This window comes from Magallana gigas, chromosome 2 (assembly GCF_963853765.1).
Source record: "Magallana gigas chromosome 2, xbMagGiga1.1, whole genome shotgun sequence".
NCBI lineage: Eukaryota > Metazoa > Mollusca > Bivalvia > Ostreida > Ostreidae > Magallana > Magallana gigas.
In genome coordinates this window covers 33,720,427-33,738,398 of record NC_088854.1, presented here as the reverse complement: position 1 = coordinate 33,738,398, position 17,972 = coordinate 33,720,427, and the positions used below count along the sequence as shown (strand labels likewise).

Below are 17,972 nucleotides of genomic sequence, written 5' to 3'. Positions count from 1 at the left end.
ATTCATAGAAAAAAGTATAAAGAAAAATAAGTAACTTGAGCTGTATGAACAAAACTGATGAAATTTATTGAGATAGGCATATTTCATGACTTTTCATTGATATCAATCATTCCAAGTATGAAATAAAATATTTATAAAAAAATGTTTTTGCAAAGATCATAAAATCATAAAACTCCAAATATGGTAACATCTATAGACAAACAAAATTTTAATCTTCACATTTTTTGCAGTGGGATCAATATTATTGAGGGACCACCAGATACAGTTCACCATGGATGCTGCCATTAAGCAGAGGTCGCACCAACTGCTCTAATCCTAAAAGGAAAATTGAGGAACTGACTTTGAAGAAGCTAGAATTAGAAGTTCAGTATCTAGAGTTGAAAATCAAAAAACTGAAGAAAGAGGAATGAAAAAAATGTCCATTAAAATCCATTAGTAAAACAGAAATTAATTTATATAAATAACAAAGTAAAATGTCAATAGAAATGTAAAGTTAAACTTAAAAGAAATAGTATTTATGACAAATTTTAGAGATTCAGTAGTTAAATCAATGAATTTAGTAAGAAAGACTTGAAATATGTGCACCTATGATGATCATCTACATGTACAAGTAGTGATTTTTATGTGATATTTTATGAAATTTATTTTAATACAAATGTTGTTATTGTTGTTGCTGTTAATGTTATTTAAAAAAAAACTGAATATTTTAAAACATGTATGTTTGTTTTCACTCAAATGCCTACCAGTCAAAAGTGAGTTTCAGCGAACAGCTGTCTGTAACGAATTCCATCATTCTGTTGACCATTCTGTACATTCAGCCCATCATTCTGCTGATTGTCATCCAGGTCACCATCCAGGGGGCATGGTATCTGTCTGTCTTTGCAGATATTGTGTAAGATGCAACAAGCAACAATTACTTGGCAAGTCTTGTCTGGGGATAATCTAACCTCTCCATGCAGAACGTGGAATCTTCTCTTAAGCTGTCCTATGCCTCTCTCCACAATACTTCTTGTCTTTTTATGAGCCCTATAAAATATCCTTAATAAATCAATTCTTTCACATATCTTTGAAATTTTTTTCTTGAGTGTCCAAGATACACTCAACAAAGAGTTAAACTTTTTAATCAATTTAATGATATTAGTGTACCTTTTCATATTAACTTTATTCTTTATGGTAGTTCTGAATTTTCATACAACTTAAATTTTAAAATTGTTTCTTGTGTTCATAGTTATATTATAGCTTCTAAGCGTTTTTGATTTTTTTTTTCTTCAAATGGGCTGGATCATGACACCAATATTCTATGTCTGTCTGTCGGTATGAATGAATGAGGTGATGGGTTTATAAATGTAGGAATGAATGTGTTTATGTACAGTTGTGTATATGTTAAACAACAAGTTAATTTATCATCATATGACAAAAGTCAAGCTTATTATTTATCATCCAATTATCCTTTGTCTTGTATACAAATATATCAATAATATATCACTCTGTAAACTGGTAAATTATACTACATACTATATACTATATTCTATGATTATTTTATAACGCCACTTCTTGACTTTGTATTTTGGAGAGGGTTTATATAGGCTATGCCTGTTGCTTAATCCATTTGATTACTCAATAAAATATGTTTAAATTTAAATTAATTTATATCTTTGAAATTTAAAATAAAAAATTATGCCTATTTTTTAATCATAAAAATTATCAAATTCCATAGATAAGAACATTAATTAACAGATACCTATTAAGCAGCTCAATTATACTACTTGCAATTGGCAGATAAATGCCTTAGAATCACTGTAAGCTTCTCTCTGCTTACTTCTATACACATGTCCATTAAAAGCTATAGCATCAGCAGCAAAGTGCATTTTAAATTCAGAACATGTTGATGCACTTTATTTCTGATAAATCTCAGAATATAAAAGATTTGGAAACATATAATTAATATGAACCCTTGACAGATGAAGTGAATGGTCTCACACAGATTAAATGATTCTTTTCTGAAATTGTCAAATTTAAAATAATACTTCTGTAAAATATTCCCCCGCAAAGATTATATATACCATGTACATGTTGCTTTTCAATTTATAATTATGATATAAGTATATGACTACTTATATAGGCATATAATTACATGTATATGTAATACAGTATATGTATTACATGTATATGTGTGCATATTTTTAGATATTGAAATGATATACTAGGGAAAATAATTCTTAATGGTTCAAAAATCAAATTAACCAAATGATATTACCCCCCCCCCCCCCACCCCCAATAAAAAAAATATAAATGGGAAATTTCCTAAATTGATAGAGAGAGATAGTTTAAACAGTAATCTAGAACTAGCAGCAAAATGCCATATCATCCCGTTATATTCTCTACAGTGACAGTTCTGAATGAAATAAAATTTTGGTGGAATGAAATTCATTGATCCGCTCCATGTTATGTATATTTTTAGCACTGCTGTCTCCAGAGGGCGCTTATCCGGAAAACGAAAGTAGAACGGTCATGGCCATTTTTTCGCTGCTTTTTCCGTGTTGGTTGTATCATGTATGGACAGGGTGGATGTATATAAGACATTACTTAGCTTTTACCTGACAGAGAATTATGTGAAATGGGAAACGTACCTGTTATAGTTTGTTTGACAACCTTGGTTTGGTCGCAAAAATGGAGTTAGGAGCCATCTCTTTGAAGGATACCCGCTGTCTCCTAGCAAATGCGTATGCACAGGTATTTTGTTTTGGTCAAACAATGACTTGAGTCCACTCTCATTCAAGATCCTAGCGTCATGTGTTGAGCCTGGCCATTTCGCTACGACGTCAATTATCTTGTGGAATGGATCAAAGACGACCTGTGTGTTGATGCTGTGGTAATGATGTCTGTTGACATATTCGTTTTCGTATTGAGAAGGAGCGATAATTTGTACAAGTGTGCCATCGATGGCCCCAACAATTCCAGGAAACCCAGCGATTTTGAAAAAATCTTCTTGGTTTTTGCGAATTTCCTGAAGATTTAGTGGAAATTTAATAAACTGAGCACAAATTCGTGGAGAAGAGAGACATCTTAGAGTTGCAGTAATTGCCCTAGAAACAGTGGGCTGCGAGACACCCATGTCGTCTCCATTGCACAACTGCATTTTACCGGTAGCTAAAAATCTAAGTGTTAATAAAATTTTCTGCAGTGAAGAAAGTGCACAGTTTCTGCGTGAACCACTTATAAGTTGGTTACCAATCAACCCCTCTAGAAAACGGATAACGGCTGAATCAAATCTGTACCTCTCAACAAGTCCAGCATCACTGTACTCTACCAAACAGTCTTTTCTTTTGCGAAAACATCTTCTGTGTGCTCCGATGGCAGCCATTTTGATTTTGAACTTAAGTTTTTCTTAGAACTTTAAGACACCTCAAGAGGACTCTTAGATTTAAGTATTGCTTAAGATTTTTCTTAGGCATAAGTTGTTTTATGAATAAAACTTAAGTTTAAAACAAATTCTTAGCGTGACTTAAGTATTTTTTATGAGTTTAAGTATTTTCTTACACTTAAGTGCTGTTTAAGTATCTTTATGAATCCCAGCCTAGGTCATTAATATTCATAGACTGTCAAAACCAGAAAGGTGTTTGCCAAGAACTGCTCTGTTGCCAATCTCTCACCAGAAGGAAGCTTGCAGAGTGCGCTCTCTGGTGAGAAATTGCTGTGAAAATGACGTTGATTCAACTAAGTATAGTACATCCCTGAATTAAGTCTGACGAGTCTCATTGCAGTCAATGTATTCATAAAGGTATAGTAGTCAATGACTACTGTAATCTATGAGATGAGACGCAGCCTTCACCAAATCGGGGTTAAGATAAAGAGAATATAAAAGTCATTATTGACAATATGTTTCAACCTTTTTCTGTCTGATCGTACTGGTATCACCAAATACCAGAAATACGTTATGCCTTGATAATTCAGAGTGAGAAAACTAGATAACAATTAAAATGTTCGGCCCATTTTAATATAGCCTTTGTAGCGTGCATTTTCGCTGCAACTTCAGAAATTTGCAAACATTCGGCAAACATGTACGTATGTATGATCCCACCCAATTTTTTTAAAAGTTGAGGGGGTCGGGTTAGTGCTTGTGTCTGTTCTTAATATCGCTACATAATGATTTTACTCTCTTTTTCAATCTGATGCAAATGATAAATTTGTTTTGTAACACAAAGAAGATGGGTGGATAAGATAGCGCAAATGCCCATTCGATTCAGTCGTGGAAAACCAATTTTGAATTTAGTTTCCCCAAATTAAATCTATTTAAATGTATTAAAATACAATGCGCAATTTCTAATTATAAGTTTAAAATATATTAAACAAATGATACGAAAATTATTGCATTAAATTTTGGTGGTATCTAACGCATAACATAAAAACCCTAGATATATAAGGTTAGTTTATGTCAGGTGCTCTAACCACTGAGCCATTTCAGACACAAGAAAGTAGGCTATTCAAATTCTATGTGTTTACGGACTTGTTTTATTTTTTCTAAACATTCAATTGTTGGGATACAATATGATATTTTTAATGTATAGTGGGTCATCTCTCTACGTTTTTGTTGATTGAAGTCTGTTTGCTTTCCATTAATTAGACTTTATTTAGACTATGAGTAAAATATGGAGAACAGACCCACTCTATGAAAGAAAATGCCTTAAAGTCCGAAGAAATGACACTATTTGCAGGTTTTGATGCGTATACACCTGTTTGAGTCAACATATTCCATGTATTGAACATATTTATAGGTTACAAATCAATGATATATTAAATATATATTGTTTTAAATGCTTTTTAAAAACATAAATCAGATTTATTGATATTTTAATTTTTCAGTAACCTGTCCGACCGTGTATTGGCATTTTACACGCCTTATTCACCCTTCTTCTTAATCTAAAAAAATATTTTTCATGCTTTTTTTGAAGGGATGAACATGGAAATCATCTGTATTATTTTGCTGATGATAACTTCGTATGTTCATGCGGAAGTGACATGCACCAATGACGCAAACGGTTTGTATTCCTACGCCACAACACTGTCCGTGGATTGTTCATCACGTGATCTGAAAATTCCTCCTTGTTTCAACAAAACTTCCGACATAGTGGCCATTAACCTGCGAAACAACAAATTAAATCATGTTCCGGACAAAATGCCAAGGAATATAGAATTTCTTGATTTATTCCATAATAAAATCTCAGATAATACAAGTCTGCAAAAATACAAACGATTGCGACATCTTAATCTTGACAGTAACAGCATTAAAGCCGATTCTTTTCAAAATGTGACTAGAATGTCAAATTTACAGTTTTTATCCCTAAAAGGTAATTTCAAAGATTTTGATGGTTATCCGAACAACTTACTTGCAGGATTTGTTTCATTATATCATCTGCGTATTAATGGGCTTCCTAGAGGAAATTTCGCGGACATGTTTCCAAGCAAAGCTTACAGCTTTAAAATCCTTGATGTCTCTGGATTTGACGGGTCTTGCAGTATATCTCCATTAAATGGGTTAATGTTTGATAAGTTCCATTTGACACACTTAAATTTATCTCATTGTAATTTGATGTATATTGAGAAAGGTTCCTTGGCTTCTCAGAGACATTTGCAATTTTTAGATGCTTCATATAACGAACGACTTGGATTCAGAGGTTTCCAAAGCATAGCACATGACCTTCAGAACAGTACAATCAAAGTACTGAAACTTAACAAGGTCCACTGTACGTTCGGACTAGGCACCATCTTACTTCTGAACCACACGGCTTACTTGAACAAAACCCTACTCGAGGAGTTGTATTTAGACAGTAACAGACTCGAGATCATTGAAACGGGGGTTATTACGTATCATCTACCTAAGTCTTTAAGATTCTTGTCTTTGGGAGATAATAAGCTGGACAACAGTATTTACGTCCTAGAGGTTTCTGCCTTGCAAAACCTCCAGACTCTTAATGTGAGTTTTCAAATATTTTCGCATAATAATTACTTCGAAGGTTGCCATGATTACCACCAATCGTGTCACATCTCACCAGAATCGAAAATGAACATGAATAGGGGTGAAAGAGGCGAATATCCTCGTTACTTTAACAGCGTTTCATCAGGATTCTCTTTAAAGCCTCCCAAATTTACCTTTTACTTTCCCAAAAATTTGACAACAATATTAGCAAATAACATGAAGTTACAATTTTCCGTGGTTGAACTGTTTTTTGGACAGTGCAATATTACACATATTCACTTTCAGAACAATTTTATATATGAAATGAACGGTCCAACGTCAGGGTGTAATAAACTTATGTTTTCCAACAATTATTGTAGAAATTTTACACCTATTTGTTTACAATTTTGAAAAAGCACTAAAAATACACATTTTAACCATTCTAGATATTTAGAAGTTTAAGCTCAAGTTGTGTCTTATAGTCCTTTTAAATGAAAAAGAAACTTAACTTTTTGCCTTGGCGACAATTGATTGCAACATTTGGATATTGAAAAGGTACCGGTATACATGTATATGTATAAAACAGAACGGAATTCGACCGGCATTGATGTGCATAATGTGTATATGCATGTGGTCCTGAATATATTTATTCTTTTGCAACTCGACTGACTATTCAATAAATCTATAAGGCTCAGTACCTTTGCATAGAACACTATTAAATTCGATGAATAGAGGTTACCGTAATATCTCAAATATATTGTCAAATCAATAGTCTTAATACATGTAACATTGCTTTTCTTTAAAGGGGCATGGTCACGGTTTTGGTCAAATTCTATTTTCCTGTTTTTATTATTTACAATGCTTTAGGAATGCATTTCTAATGATAAAATGTAATGTAAGAGTCAGCTCCGTGTCCTGTTTTTGCTTACATTAGTAAAAAATCTTTTTCAAGCTGATTTGTCTAGTACCCCCTAATTCGTTTTAAGCATAAATAAACAGTTCCTAACGTTTAACACATTCATTTTTGGTATAAAACTGGAGTTTTTACTTCAAATTTCAAAAAGTTAACAAAAACATTGTTTACATAGCAAAGAATTGTAAGCTTATAACTCAACTACTGACACTCAAAATTTAGATGCACATTAGAAATGCCTTACTAAAGCGTTATAAACATTAGAAATTGTACCAAAATCGTGACCTTTAACACATAACTACCGGAATGTTATCACGTGATAAAGATTTGATTAAAAAAAATTGTGAAAAAATGAGCTTTTTCGTCTTTAAACTTTTAATGATGTTCTATGAAAGAAGATATCTGAGGTGTCAGTCATTTTTAAAAGCAAATCCTAAGCATGAAAAGTAGAATTAATAGTTATTCTTAACTAAAAGATAAAACAATTTAGCATCGTACTTCAGTTTAATTAAAAAATATCTGTTAATCTTTTTGATTTCATTGTGCATATGCATGAGGTCTATAGTTATGTTACTGTTAATTTAACCAACACTGGCCATAGGCGGGGAAAGAACAGTTAAACAAAATCAACTTTCTTTAATACATGGCATGTGCTAAATTCATTACGGTGTTAAACTAGTAATAACTCCCGTTCCTGTTCTATTGAGTAGATCATGTAAAGATATGAATTTGTAGCCCAAATTGATAGAGGGTTACATGTAAATCAAAAATAAACTAGAACCTAGTGTTGTAGCTTTACACTAGAAATGATTTAGTTTTGACCATGCAATAAGACAAAAGAAGACAGCATTTGATTGTTTAAACATGATATCGTTTCTTTCCTCGCTCATGCACAGAGTTGCTGAAAGCGCAAATTTTTAAATGTAGATCTTATTCATAGTTACAAAGAGCCAAATGTGATTCAAACAGATTTTTAAAATCAAAGATTGGTACACTACGCTAAATTTTTTTTTTATCTTCGAAGGTAAAAACATGTTGTCTATCTAAAGATGCAACTATGCTTATGTACGATTTCCTTTTATGAATTGGAGATTGTAAAATCAATTTGACATCCACTGTCAAATTCACCTACACAGGAATCAAATACAAAAACTTTTTGAATAGAAGAATACAAATCCAAATGGACCCCCCCCCCATTATTACAAAATCATTACAAAAATGTGATTAGAGTTGATAACAAAAAAACTATGAAGTTAAAAGTGCATATCTGTTGGATTGAATATTCTCATTTAGAGAATACAGCGACACAGTTAGGAACATACGTTCTGTGAGAACTGAATGATCTAATACAATTTCCAAATTCATGATAATATGTGTTTATGTAATATGCATATAGCCTGGTCACTGAGGATTCTACGTCTTTTCGCATGTAACAAAGATTACCTGCATAACATGCATTCTTTTCAAATCTAAATCAACAAGAGTTTTCAAAACAGTTTTGTCAGATTGATGTTCATTATACTAAAAATCAGATGTCCTACTGACAAGGCTATGTCTATGTAAGACTTTCAAGGTGAATGATTGGAAGTGACATCGCCACTTTGTATCTTGCGTGTATGTGCTAGAAACAGGTCATTTCAAAATATTATTTCATTAATTTACAATGAAGCCAATTTATTTAAAGAATAAAATGCTTTCTTTGATGATTTATGCGGGATATGAAGGTGGTGACATTGCAGAGAGAGGAACTGTTTTTCTGCAATGATCGTTACCTTCATAACCCGCATGAATCATCAAAGAAAGCATTTTATTGTTAATATTTACATCTTTCTTTTGACAAATTTATGAATTGATCGTAAAAATAAGTAAGACTCACTAAACTTAATAAACATTAGTACGTTAGATAAAAGAAACAGCCAAACCATCTTCTATGGGAATTTGAGTCCATTATTTCGTGATTTCTCTTAGGTCGATGAAGCTTTCGACCAATCGATAAACGGGTCGTGTAGATTTCAGACCTGCCAGTCTACAGAGCCCAATTTCCGTAAAAATAAAGAGAATCATACTTGGTGAATGTAAAAATAATCTCTAAATATACTCTCTAATGTTTAAGCGCAATTGAATTTCAAACTTCAGATTTAATATTAGTAAAGAACAGACAATACGGTTTCTAAAGCTGATATATAGTGGCGTAACTCACTTTGTGAAAATGCATTAGCTGTACATGATAGGCAAACCAAATTTGTGTATATTAAACAAAAATATAATAGTGCGATTCAAGTCAAACCAGTGATGTGTAGTGCCCAAATATATTTTGGTATTAATGCAATGAATATTGTAGAGTGAAAAAGTAACCAAATGAACAAATACTGTACCTTATTCATTTATCCATCTAGATTTATTGGCAATGGAAGCTCTCTTTAGATCGCTTTGCAGAGGAAGACGGATTTAACTTATTCCGTTCATGTCAATTTTTGTCAATTCCATGCTGTCACCATTTGGGAAAGTTTAGCAAGGACACGCCCATTTTGTTACGGAGTGACAGGCCTCACACCAGTGCTTAATTGCCTCACTTTTTACGTGCTCTTTGCAGACTCCTTCTGCTTTGTGTACCCTTTTACCCCTTTTTAATAATCAAATGAGGCAGAAATTATGTAATACAGATTAGATGGAGATATTTCACCATTTTCTACATATAAAGCAACATATCACTTCCTCTTCGTATATTCCGCTGTACATCCAGTTACTTGCAGGTTTGTAATGTAAATATCTTAAGTTGATTTTGCTTTATTTTTGATTGATAAACTTTTGCTTATTCATTACCAGATAAATGAATTATGTGCATTTCTAAACAACCCTTTTTGGCCCCCAATAGAATGATTTAGTTAGCCCCTTTTCTCTCCTTTTTCTTCTGTTCAAAATGTACATGTTTATCTGAAGAATATTCTAAGAAAGTCTTTGATAATCAAGATAAATATAGTTTTCGAAATTGTCAGTGTCTAGATTCTAGATATTTTGTATTTGATACTCTGAAGAACTTGATTGAGTTAATGTTGAACGGGTAAGCGATGTGGTCCGTGAACCTCTTGTTAAATTAAAACAATACTCTGTGTAGAAATATTTCAGAATTTTAGCTTTGGTGTCAATAAATATAAGTACTAAGTCTAATACTAGTATTTGCGGTTTCAATATATAAATGTTATTGCTTTAACCCCTCATTACTTCCATTCGCTATTTTTTCATACAGATATGAAAAACTATTTAGGAGAATTTTTATTTCGTCTGTCCTATTTTGAAAGATCAAGCATGTTTGCATGCATTTCAAATCTTTAATTCAAAAAGAGGAAGAAAACTTGAATTTAGAAATGAGTCATTGAGCTGAAATGCTTTGAGGAATGAAACCTTAAAATGCAAACTAAACGCAACAAAAAATTAACGAAATTAAGCTTTTTAAAGGGAAAATATATCTAGTGAACACTTAAAATGTAATTACAAACTCAAGTTTTAATATGCATCGTACATGTATACAGGCATGTAGCATCGTTCTTGAAAGTGGGGGGGGGGGGGCCAGACTCATCCAAAAAATCTTGACCAAAAAAAAAAAAAAGAAAAAAAAAGGGGGGGGGGGGAATTATGACTTTCAAAAAATCTTCAAAATCCTAATCCGTGGGGAGGGGAGGGGGGGGGGGAGAGGCTGCCCTCCCCACCCCGATGCTACGTGCCTGGTATATATCTTAGTCGTGGTTTTAAGATTATAAACTAAAGAAGAAAAGAAGCTAACAACACAAGCATTCGTTCATTCCAAACCCAGGAAGCTTTGATATGATAATACGTTAAATTTGATTGGTTGATTCGTTCGCCAATTTTTTTATAAAAATGTCAAGCCTAGTTACTTGTCGTTTTGCGTATGAGAAATTGACTAGATTTCTTCCCTGATAAACTATGTATGTCAATTAAAAGCAAGGGCTGTAAGAGTAGTAAAGTTTCTTCAACAAGGCAACAGCATAGTCTTGTCGATGAAAGAATTCGTTCTGCCGATCTTATTTTTTTCTCTTGAAGTAACATGCGTACCCCATATTTCCCCCATTTTTTGTAAAGCAAACACAATTAAAAAAAACGTCCTTCAGGAAAATAGATTTATGCAATTTCTGTAGATTGGAATTCAAAGGCAATGTTGATACCAGGTCTAGCCCTTCAAATTCACGTTTGTATTTCTGCTCACAGGTTCAGGTAAAACTCCACATCCTACACAATGTTACTGCACATATTGAGTGCTATTAAAGAGAACTGTCTTTTCTGGTATTAACAAGTCTGAGTATAGTTGTGTCTAAGGAGTGTTATAATAAGTTGTGAAAATGGGTTTGCGTTTATATTAATAACTCTTTACTAACTTCTAATAAAGCCAAGGCAAATGCATAAAATTTATTACAATTACCTGTTTTAAAACCCTCGAAATAGCCTTATAGCAGTTCAGTTATCATCAATGCACTCTTTATTGAAACTTGTTCATGGATAAAATATTGAAGTGGCGTATTTACGCTTTAATTTTAAATCTGTATGCAAGGGGAGGGCATCTTCGCTAGCCAAGGGTTTTCGGTCCACTTTGCTCCCCATAAACCCTTGGCGGATTTCATTACGAAAACTCGGTGATGTGGTGGCGCTATCTAGCGAGCAATTTGAGTTGCGCCCCTTGCATATTTACATTTTAATCGAATTAAACAACAGGTAATATACACACTACGGCATTAATACAACTTGAAAACATGTTGACTACCGAATATCGGAACATAATTAACGATGCTATTAAATACGACATAAGTTATAACCTAGGGAAAGCACGGAATGTTTTATTCATGGTGTTTTGTAAGGACCTGTACCAGGAGTGAAAAAGTCGCCGATTTATATGAAAGCTTTCATGCCATAAAATCAGGTATCGTTGTCGTGAATATTGCGGACCAAAGAAATTTTTAAAAAAAGAGCTCACTGAACCTTTAAAAGCAATAACCATAAGCAGGGACGTATATACTAACGGGATAGGCAACTTCTACATTCGCCATGTTTACTTCCCATGCTATCACGCGAGCCTTGACAAGTTTGTAGAACTATGGTCAAAGTAAAATATATAGGTTTTTAAAACGATCTGGTTAGATCATCGTTGGGGAGGCACTGTACTCGAGAACTTGTGTCTCAATTTGTTAAAAGCACCGAATGTTTTACCAAAGATCACACATGTGTTTTCTTTTAAAGTTTATATTTACAAGCATTGCGATTGGATCAGCTACTCGCAGCTGCAGCCAATCATAAAACAGATCTTGTCACCGAGTTCTCGTAATGAAATCCGCCAAGGGTTTATGGGGAGCAAAGTGGACCGAAAACCCTTGGCTAGCGAAGATGGGAGGGAAGTGCACACTCGTAAAAATTATAATTTTCGAGGGTCTGTGATAACAAAAAACGAGTAAAAGAACTGTGAACGCTAACGCCCGTTTCCCGCCTACATTTTAGATTCAAATATATCGGAACTTCTGTCAGATATTCAAAAAACAAATTTATCTACTAAAACGTATGATCAAATCCTAATTGATTTATATCAAAATAAAAATTGTAATCAAATCATTATTTTTTTAAAACAAAAGTTTTGCTAGAACATTTTCATTGAAATTGGTCTCTTTGAGTGAGGAAAATATTATTTAGCGGCCAATATATGCATAAAAACTTAATAATCACGCGTGTACGTTAGATATCAAAGTAAATTTCAATTTAATTCATATCTGTTTATTATTTTTCAAAAATTTACAAAGCAAAATTCTATTTTTGGAATTTATTTCGGTCTGTAGACATATGTTCCCCCCGTGAAACAACAAATCCTTTGGTATAAATATGCTAAATAACAATATATATAACCCCTCTAAAGTAATTTTTGTTTCACATGGGGGGGGGGGGGGAGAGAGAGAGAGAGAGAGAGAGAGAGAGAGAGAGAGAGAGAGAGAGAGAGAGAGAGAGAGATAGAGAGAGAGAGAGATGTTTTAAAAAACATTTCCGTTTTTGTTATTTTCTATTATGAAATGAGCCTTTTTAACCAAAAATACAAGGTTATCTCTCTTTGTTTGACCAAATCATTTATTTTTAATGAAAATATACATAAATGTATACATTATTATAAAAAAAAATCACTTTAATTAGACAATTTTTAAAAAATGACTTTTAGTTAGGCGGGTAGACAATGCTATCGTTCGCAGTCCTTTGTTATTTTTAGTTTTAGGCAATTCATCAATAATTCAAATGGTGTACTCTTTAAGGGCAAGCGGGATTTGCATAATAATTCGAAATGAAAATACACGTAATATTAAAATGTTTATACATGTATTTTAATGTTTATTCTTACAATTTTTGAAAACTATATACAAGTAGATACAAATTATGAATGAATCATTCTGCATCAATGTTATCATAATGCCATTCGGGCTTTATTTAGATTTGATCAAGTCCCGACCATAATGATAATCTCAAAATACCGGTACTTCATGCATGATTCCTAAGGAGAAGAGAGGAGAATAATTCAACATATTATGATTCTAATGATAAGTTCAGAAAAGGATTTAATATATTGATGACGTCACAATGGGTTTTCGTATTTCTATTGAAATGACGTTGTGATCTTCCGTATCAAAAAGTTAAAGAAAATTAATAGTGATTAGATAAAAAGAATTTCTCATGATTTGTTAAAGCTATGACTTTGAATCAGGTTGTTGGAATTTTTCTATCTCCTCGCCTTGATCCTTTATATATTTAACCATATCACGTTGACTGCGTCATTACCCCCCCCCCCCCCACCCCTAAAAAACCCCAACAAATAAGTATAAAAGATTTGAATTGATGTTAAATATCAAACTGTTTATTCTTAAACTAAATACAAAAAAAATGTTCATATCATATTGTAATTTTCTTTCTAATAAACGTACATGATATGATATCATAGATCATTTTGATCTTAAAACCAAAAGCTCTTAATGTACCTGTTTTTAATTGTAGAGAAAAAGTGATCCCAAGTACCTGATATGGATATCATGTTGACTTTCAAATTCCTTTGGGTAATGATGACTTTATTTATTTATGTTCGTGCGGAAGAGAAGTGCACTGAAGATGCTCAATGTTTGTATTCCTACGCTGGGAAACTGTCTGCGGATTGCTCGTCACGTAATCTTGCATTTCCTCCTTGCTTCGATGAAACTTCCGAATTAGAAGCCATTAATCTGCGACATAATAGATTAAATCACGTTCCAGATAATATGCCAAAGACTATAGAATTTCTTGATTTATCGTACAATAAAATCCAAGACAATTTAGTCTACTTGCAGAACTACACGCGACTGCGACATCTGAACTTATACCACAATCAAATGGATTACGCAAGCTTTCATCGACAAGTGACCGAAATGCCAAACTTACAATTCATATCTCTCAAACATAATACGCAGCTTTCCTCCTATCCGAGATATTTATTTGCAGGATTTGGTTCGTTACATCACTTGCGTATTGATGGGCTACCTGATGGGAATTTTGGGGATATGTTTCCAAACAGCGAAGTCAAAAGTTTGAAAATTCTTGATGTCTCTGGATATGATGGATTTTGCAAAATCTCGCGGTTAAAAGCGTCGGCGTTTGCTAAATTTAATTTGACACACTTAAATTTGTCTAAGTGTGATTTGTTGTATATTGAGACAGGTTCTTTATCGTCGCAGAAACATTTGCAATTTTTAGACGCTTCGAATAATGAACGACTTGGATTCAGAGGTTTACGAATCATAGCACATGATCTTCAGAACAGTACAATCAAAGTACTAAAACTCAACAAAGTTCATTGTACGTTTGGACTGGGTAAGATCTTGCTTTTGAACCATACGACTTACTTGAACAAAACCTCACTCGAAGAGTTGTATTTAGATAGTAACAGAATAGAGATTATGGAGACAGGGGTTATTACATATCATCTTCCTAAGTCTTTAAAATATTTGTCTTTAGGAGACAACAAGATAGACAACGGTATTTATCATCTAGAGTTATCCGTCTTGCACAATCTCCAGACACTCAATGCAAGTTTTCAACTCTTTTCGCACAACAATTTCTTTGATGGTTGCTACGATTACCGCCAGTCATGTCATATTTTACCAGAGTTTGCCGTTTATCCAAAAGAGTTTACAGTTTACCCGAGTGCCGTTAAAAGTGTGAGGAATATTTACCCGTGGTATCAGCACAATGCTTTCTCTGGATTATTCCCAAAGTCTCCGAATTTCACATATTATTTGCCAAGAAGTTTGACAACAATATTTGCAAACGACATGAAATTTCAATTTTTCGTAATTGGACAACTGTTCTTTGGGCAATGCAATATTACACATCTTCACTTTCAGAACAATTTTATATATGAGGTGTACGGTCCATCATCAGGGTGTAATAACCTCGTGTATTTCGACTTCTCCAACAATTATTGTAGACATTTTACACCACACTTGTTAAAAATTCAAAGCCAATTAGAAGTGCTAAACTTTTCTCGAAATGATTTGGGTCACCTTTTCCAAGACGATAACAAAAGTAAAATTTTGGGGAGCAACCTCAAGTTGGCTGTCTTGAGTTTACACGATAACAAAATAACTACTTTGCCCCGAAATTTATTTATTAACAACTCAATGATAAAATTTCTTAATATTTCACGCAACAGACTGGACACATGGCGTGTTGACCTTCGTCACATGTATCAGCTCCAATTTCTAGATCTATCGTTTAACCTTTTATCTGAGCTCGACGAATCCGCCATTGACTTATTACCAACCCACAGTGAATTCAAAATTAGTTTCCAAGGAAATCCTCTGTCATGTACGTGCAAAAACCTATTTTTTTTGAACTGGATAAACAATATTCATGTGGATAGATTAAGTCACATAGCAAACACAATGTGTATTTACAGAAATGGATCAACTTTATCACTTCAAAACCTGCCAGACATTTTGAATATATTACAGAAGGATTGTTCCTCATACAGCGTTATCATTATATTGGCATCTTCATTCATTTGCTTCGTTACGAGTTTTATAATATACCGAATCATGTATCGGTACCGATGGAAAATTCTTTACATTTACTACCTTGTCAAGCGGGCCATATTTCCTGAAAATAAAAAAACAGAGGGTAAACGATTCTACGAATCTGACGTGTTTATATCATATGCTGCACACCAGAGAGACTTCTCAATAAGCATGGCAAGAAAGCTAGAAAACAAGGGATTAAAAGTCCGCATTCACGACCGTGATTTCCTTCCGGGGATAGACATAGCTGAAAATATTACAAACGCAATTCACAACAGCAGACGAACTGTGGTTGTCATGACGTCACATTTTCTGAAATCTCATTGGTGCATGTTTGAGTTGAATATGGCGCGCATGGAAAGCATATACTCCCGCGGAGGAGAAAACTTTCTTTTACTAATTCTGTTAGAGAAAAATGTTATCAAAGATATGCCCCGGTCCCTTTTTGACATTATCGAGAGTAAATCATACTTAGAGTACCCGGATGATGATAGCTTCCAGAGTCCAGATGCATTCTGGGCAAATTTGGAAGATGCAATAAATGAGAATGAATGAATGGTGTACTCTCTCATCAGTTTGATTTTTTTTTTACATTTTCTTGGTGTCCTTTGTTTTCACTGTTTCATTGTTAACAGCACATGGTTTAGCTGAAGTTCCTTTGTATTTGTAGCCATGAAATGTACTGCGTCTTTTGATTTCTTACATACATAGATCAGTGGCAACTTAACCATGGAAATACTGAAATACTAGTACATTTTTATTACTGTATTATTGTCATGTATACATTTTTTTCTAGTATTATAAGTTTTGAAAAGTTTGGTTCAATTTCCATGCCTTCAAATACATTTATATCTTTCCTATAACAGCTATTTATATCTCTCCTATAACAGCTATTTATATCTCTCCTATAACAGCTATTTATATCTATCCTGTAACAACTACATTGTACATATATTTATATCTATCCTATAACGAAAACCCTGTTTTGTGTAAAAACGTCACCCATTTGAAATACATAATGAAATATATAATACCGTAGTACGCAGGTACTGTATTGTGAGAAGAAATTCTGAGAAAATGTATACTCTTACCTTGAACTTGAACTACAGTAGTTTTCGATTTACAAGGACTGACAAACGAAAATTAATGCCTTTTTCCAAAGAAAGCTCATCAAATTCATCGTTTATCATTTAATTAAGTCCCTTTTGCAACGTGGAGTCGTGATGTTAAATAGCTTAGAAAGTACTGAAAAACGGATTATGATGATGTCAAACAAGGGTATCAATGAATGAATGTCAAAAATTGTTTCTTATCCTTTTATTTTGTTATTTGATATATCTTGCTGTGCTACCTTCTGAAATCGTTACTTATAAAATTTGAATATAAATGTATATATAATCCCCCAAACCACCCCCCCCCCTAACGCCCCCCAACGCCCCCCCCCCCCCCCCCCCCCACCCCAAAAAAAAGGAGATAACTCGACAGATAACGTCTAATTGACGTAGATTTCTGATACTGTTTAGAAATACAATCAACACAAATTGCTTATTTTAATGTTATACATGTAAATCAATTTATGTTGTATATTATGTATCATCATTTAATGCTAATTCTGTGTAACTATGAATGTACATGTTATGTTTATTCTACCCCGATGCTAACAAATCTCTTTTATCAGTTATTATCTGGCGATCGAAATACATTTACTTAGAGATTTACGTATACATGTAAGTAGGAAAATTCAAAAATAAATGTATAGTTGTAGATACGGCCCTATTTTACCAAAGTAATTTCATGTTTTAAAAATCGTTTACTAGTATGTTCTATCGTGCTTAAATATTTTATGATATTAAACAATAAAGTCAAAAAACAAAACAAAACAAAAAAGCTAATAATATGTATGTCATACGAGTAACTGGTTATTCGGGATGAAACTAATTGCGATTAACCGATTGTCATCTCTAGTGAAAACTTATTGCATTCAAAATATATATAGGCTGCGTTTTACGAAAAGAACTTACGA

The 17,972-nt window shown here is 33.3% G+C and overlaps 1 protein-coding gene and 1 long non-coding RNA gene across 3 annotated transcripts; one reads left to right on the top strand and one right to left on the bottom strand.

Moving 5' to 3' along the window:
• Positions 1-270: 270 nt before the first annotated feature.
• LOC136272953 (uncharacterized) lies at positions 271-3,590 on the bottom strand. Of its 2 annotated transcripts, none has more exons than XR_010711030.1 (3): positions 2,631-3,590; positions 744-1,026; positions 271-315 (listed from the first exon to the last, which is right to left on the bottom strand). It is a non-coding gene; the product is annotated as an uncharacterized lncRNA (long non-coding RNA). The 2 variants fall into 2 exon arrangements; XR_010711031.1 differs by having other exon boundaries at positions 274-350.
• A 5,912-nt stretch (positions 3,591-9,502) lies between these two features.
• On the top strand, positions 9,503-17,402 carry LOC117681461 (toll-like receptor 4). The gene is made up of 2 exons (XM_034446100.2): positions 9,503-9,622; positions 13,899-17,402. Exon 2 carries the CDS (start codon positions 13,925-13,927, stop codon positions 16,502-16,504), a length of 2,580 nt encoding a protein of 859 aa, XP_034301991.2. The 5' UTR covers positions 9,503-9,622; positions 13,899-13,924; the 3' UTR covers positions 16,505-17,402.
• Positions 17,403-17,972: the final 570 nt, after the last annotated feature.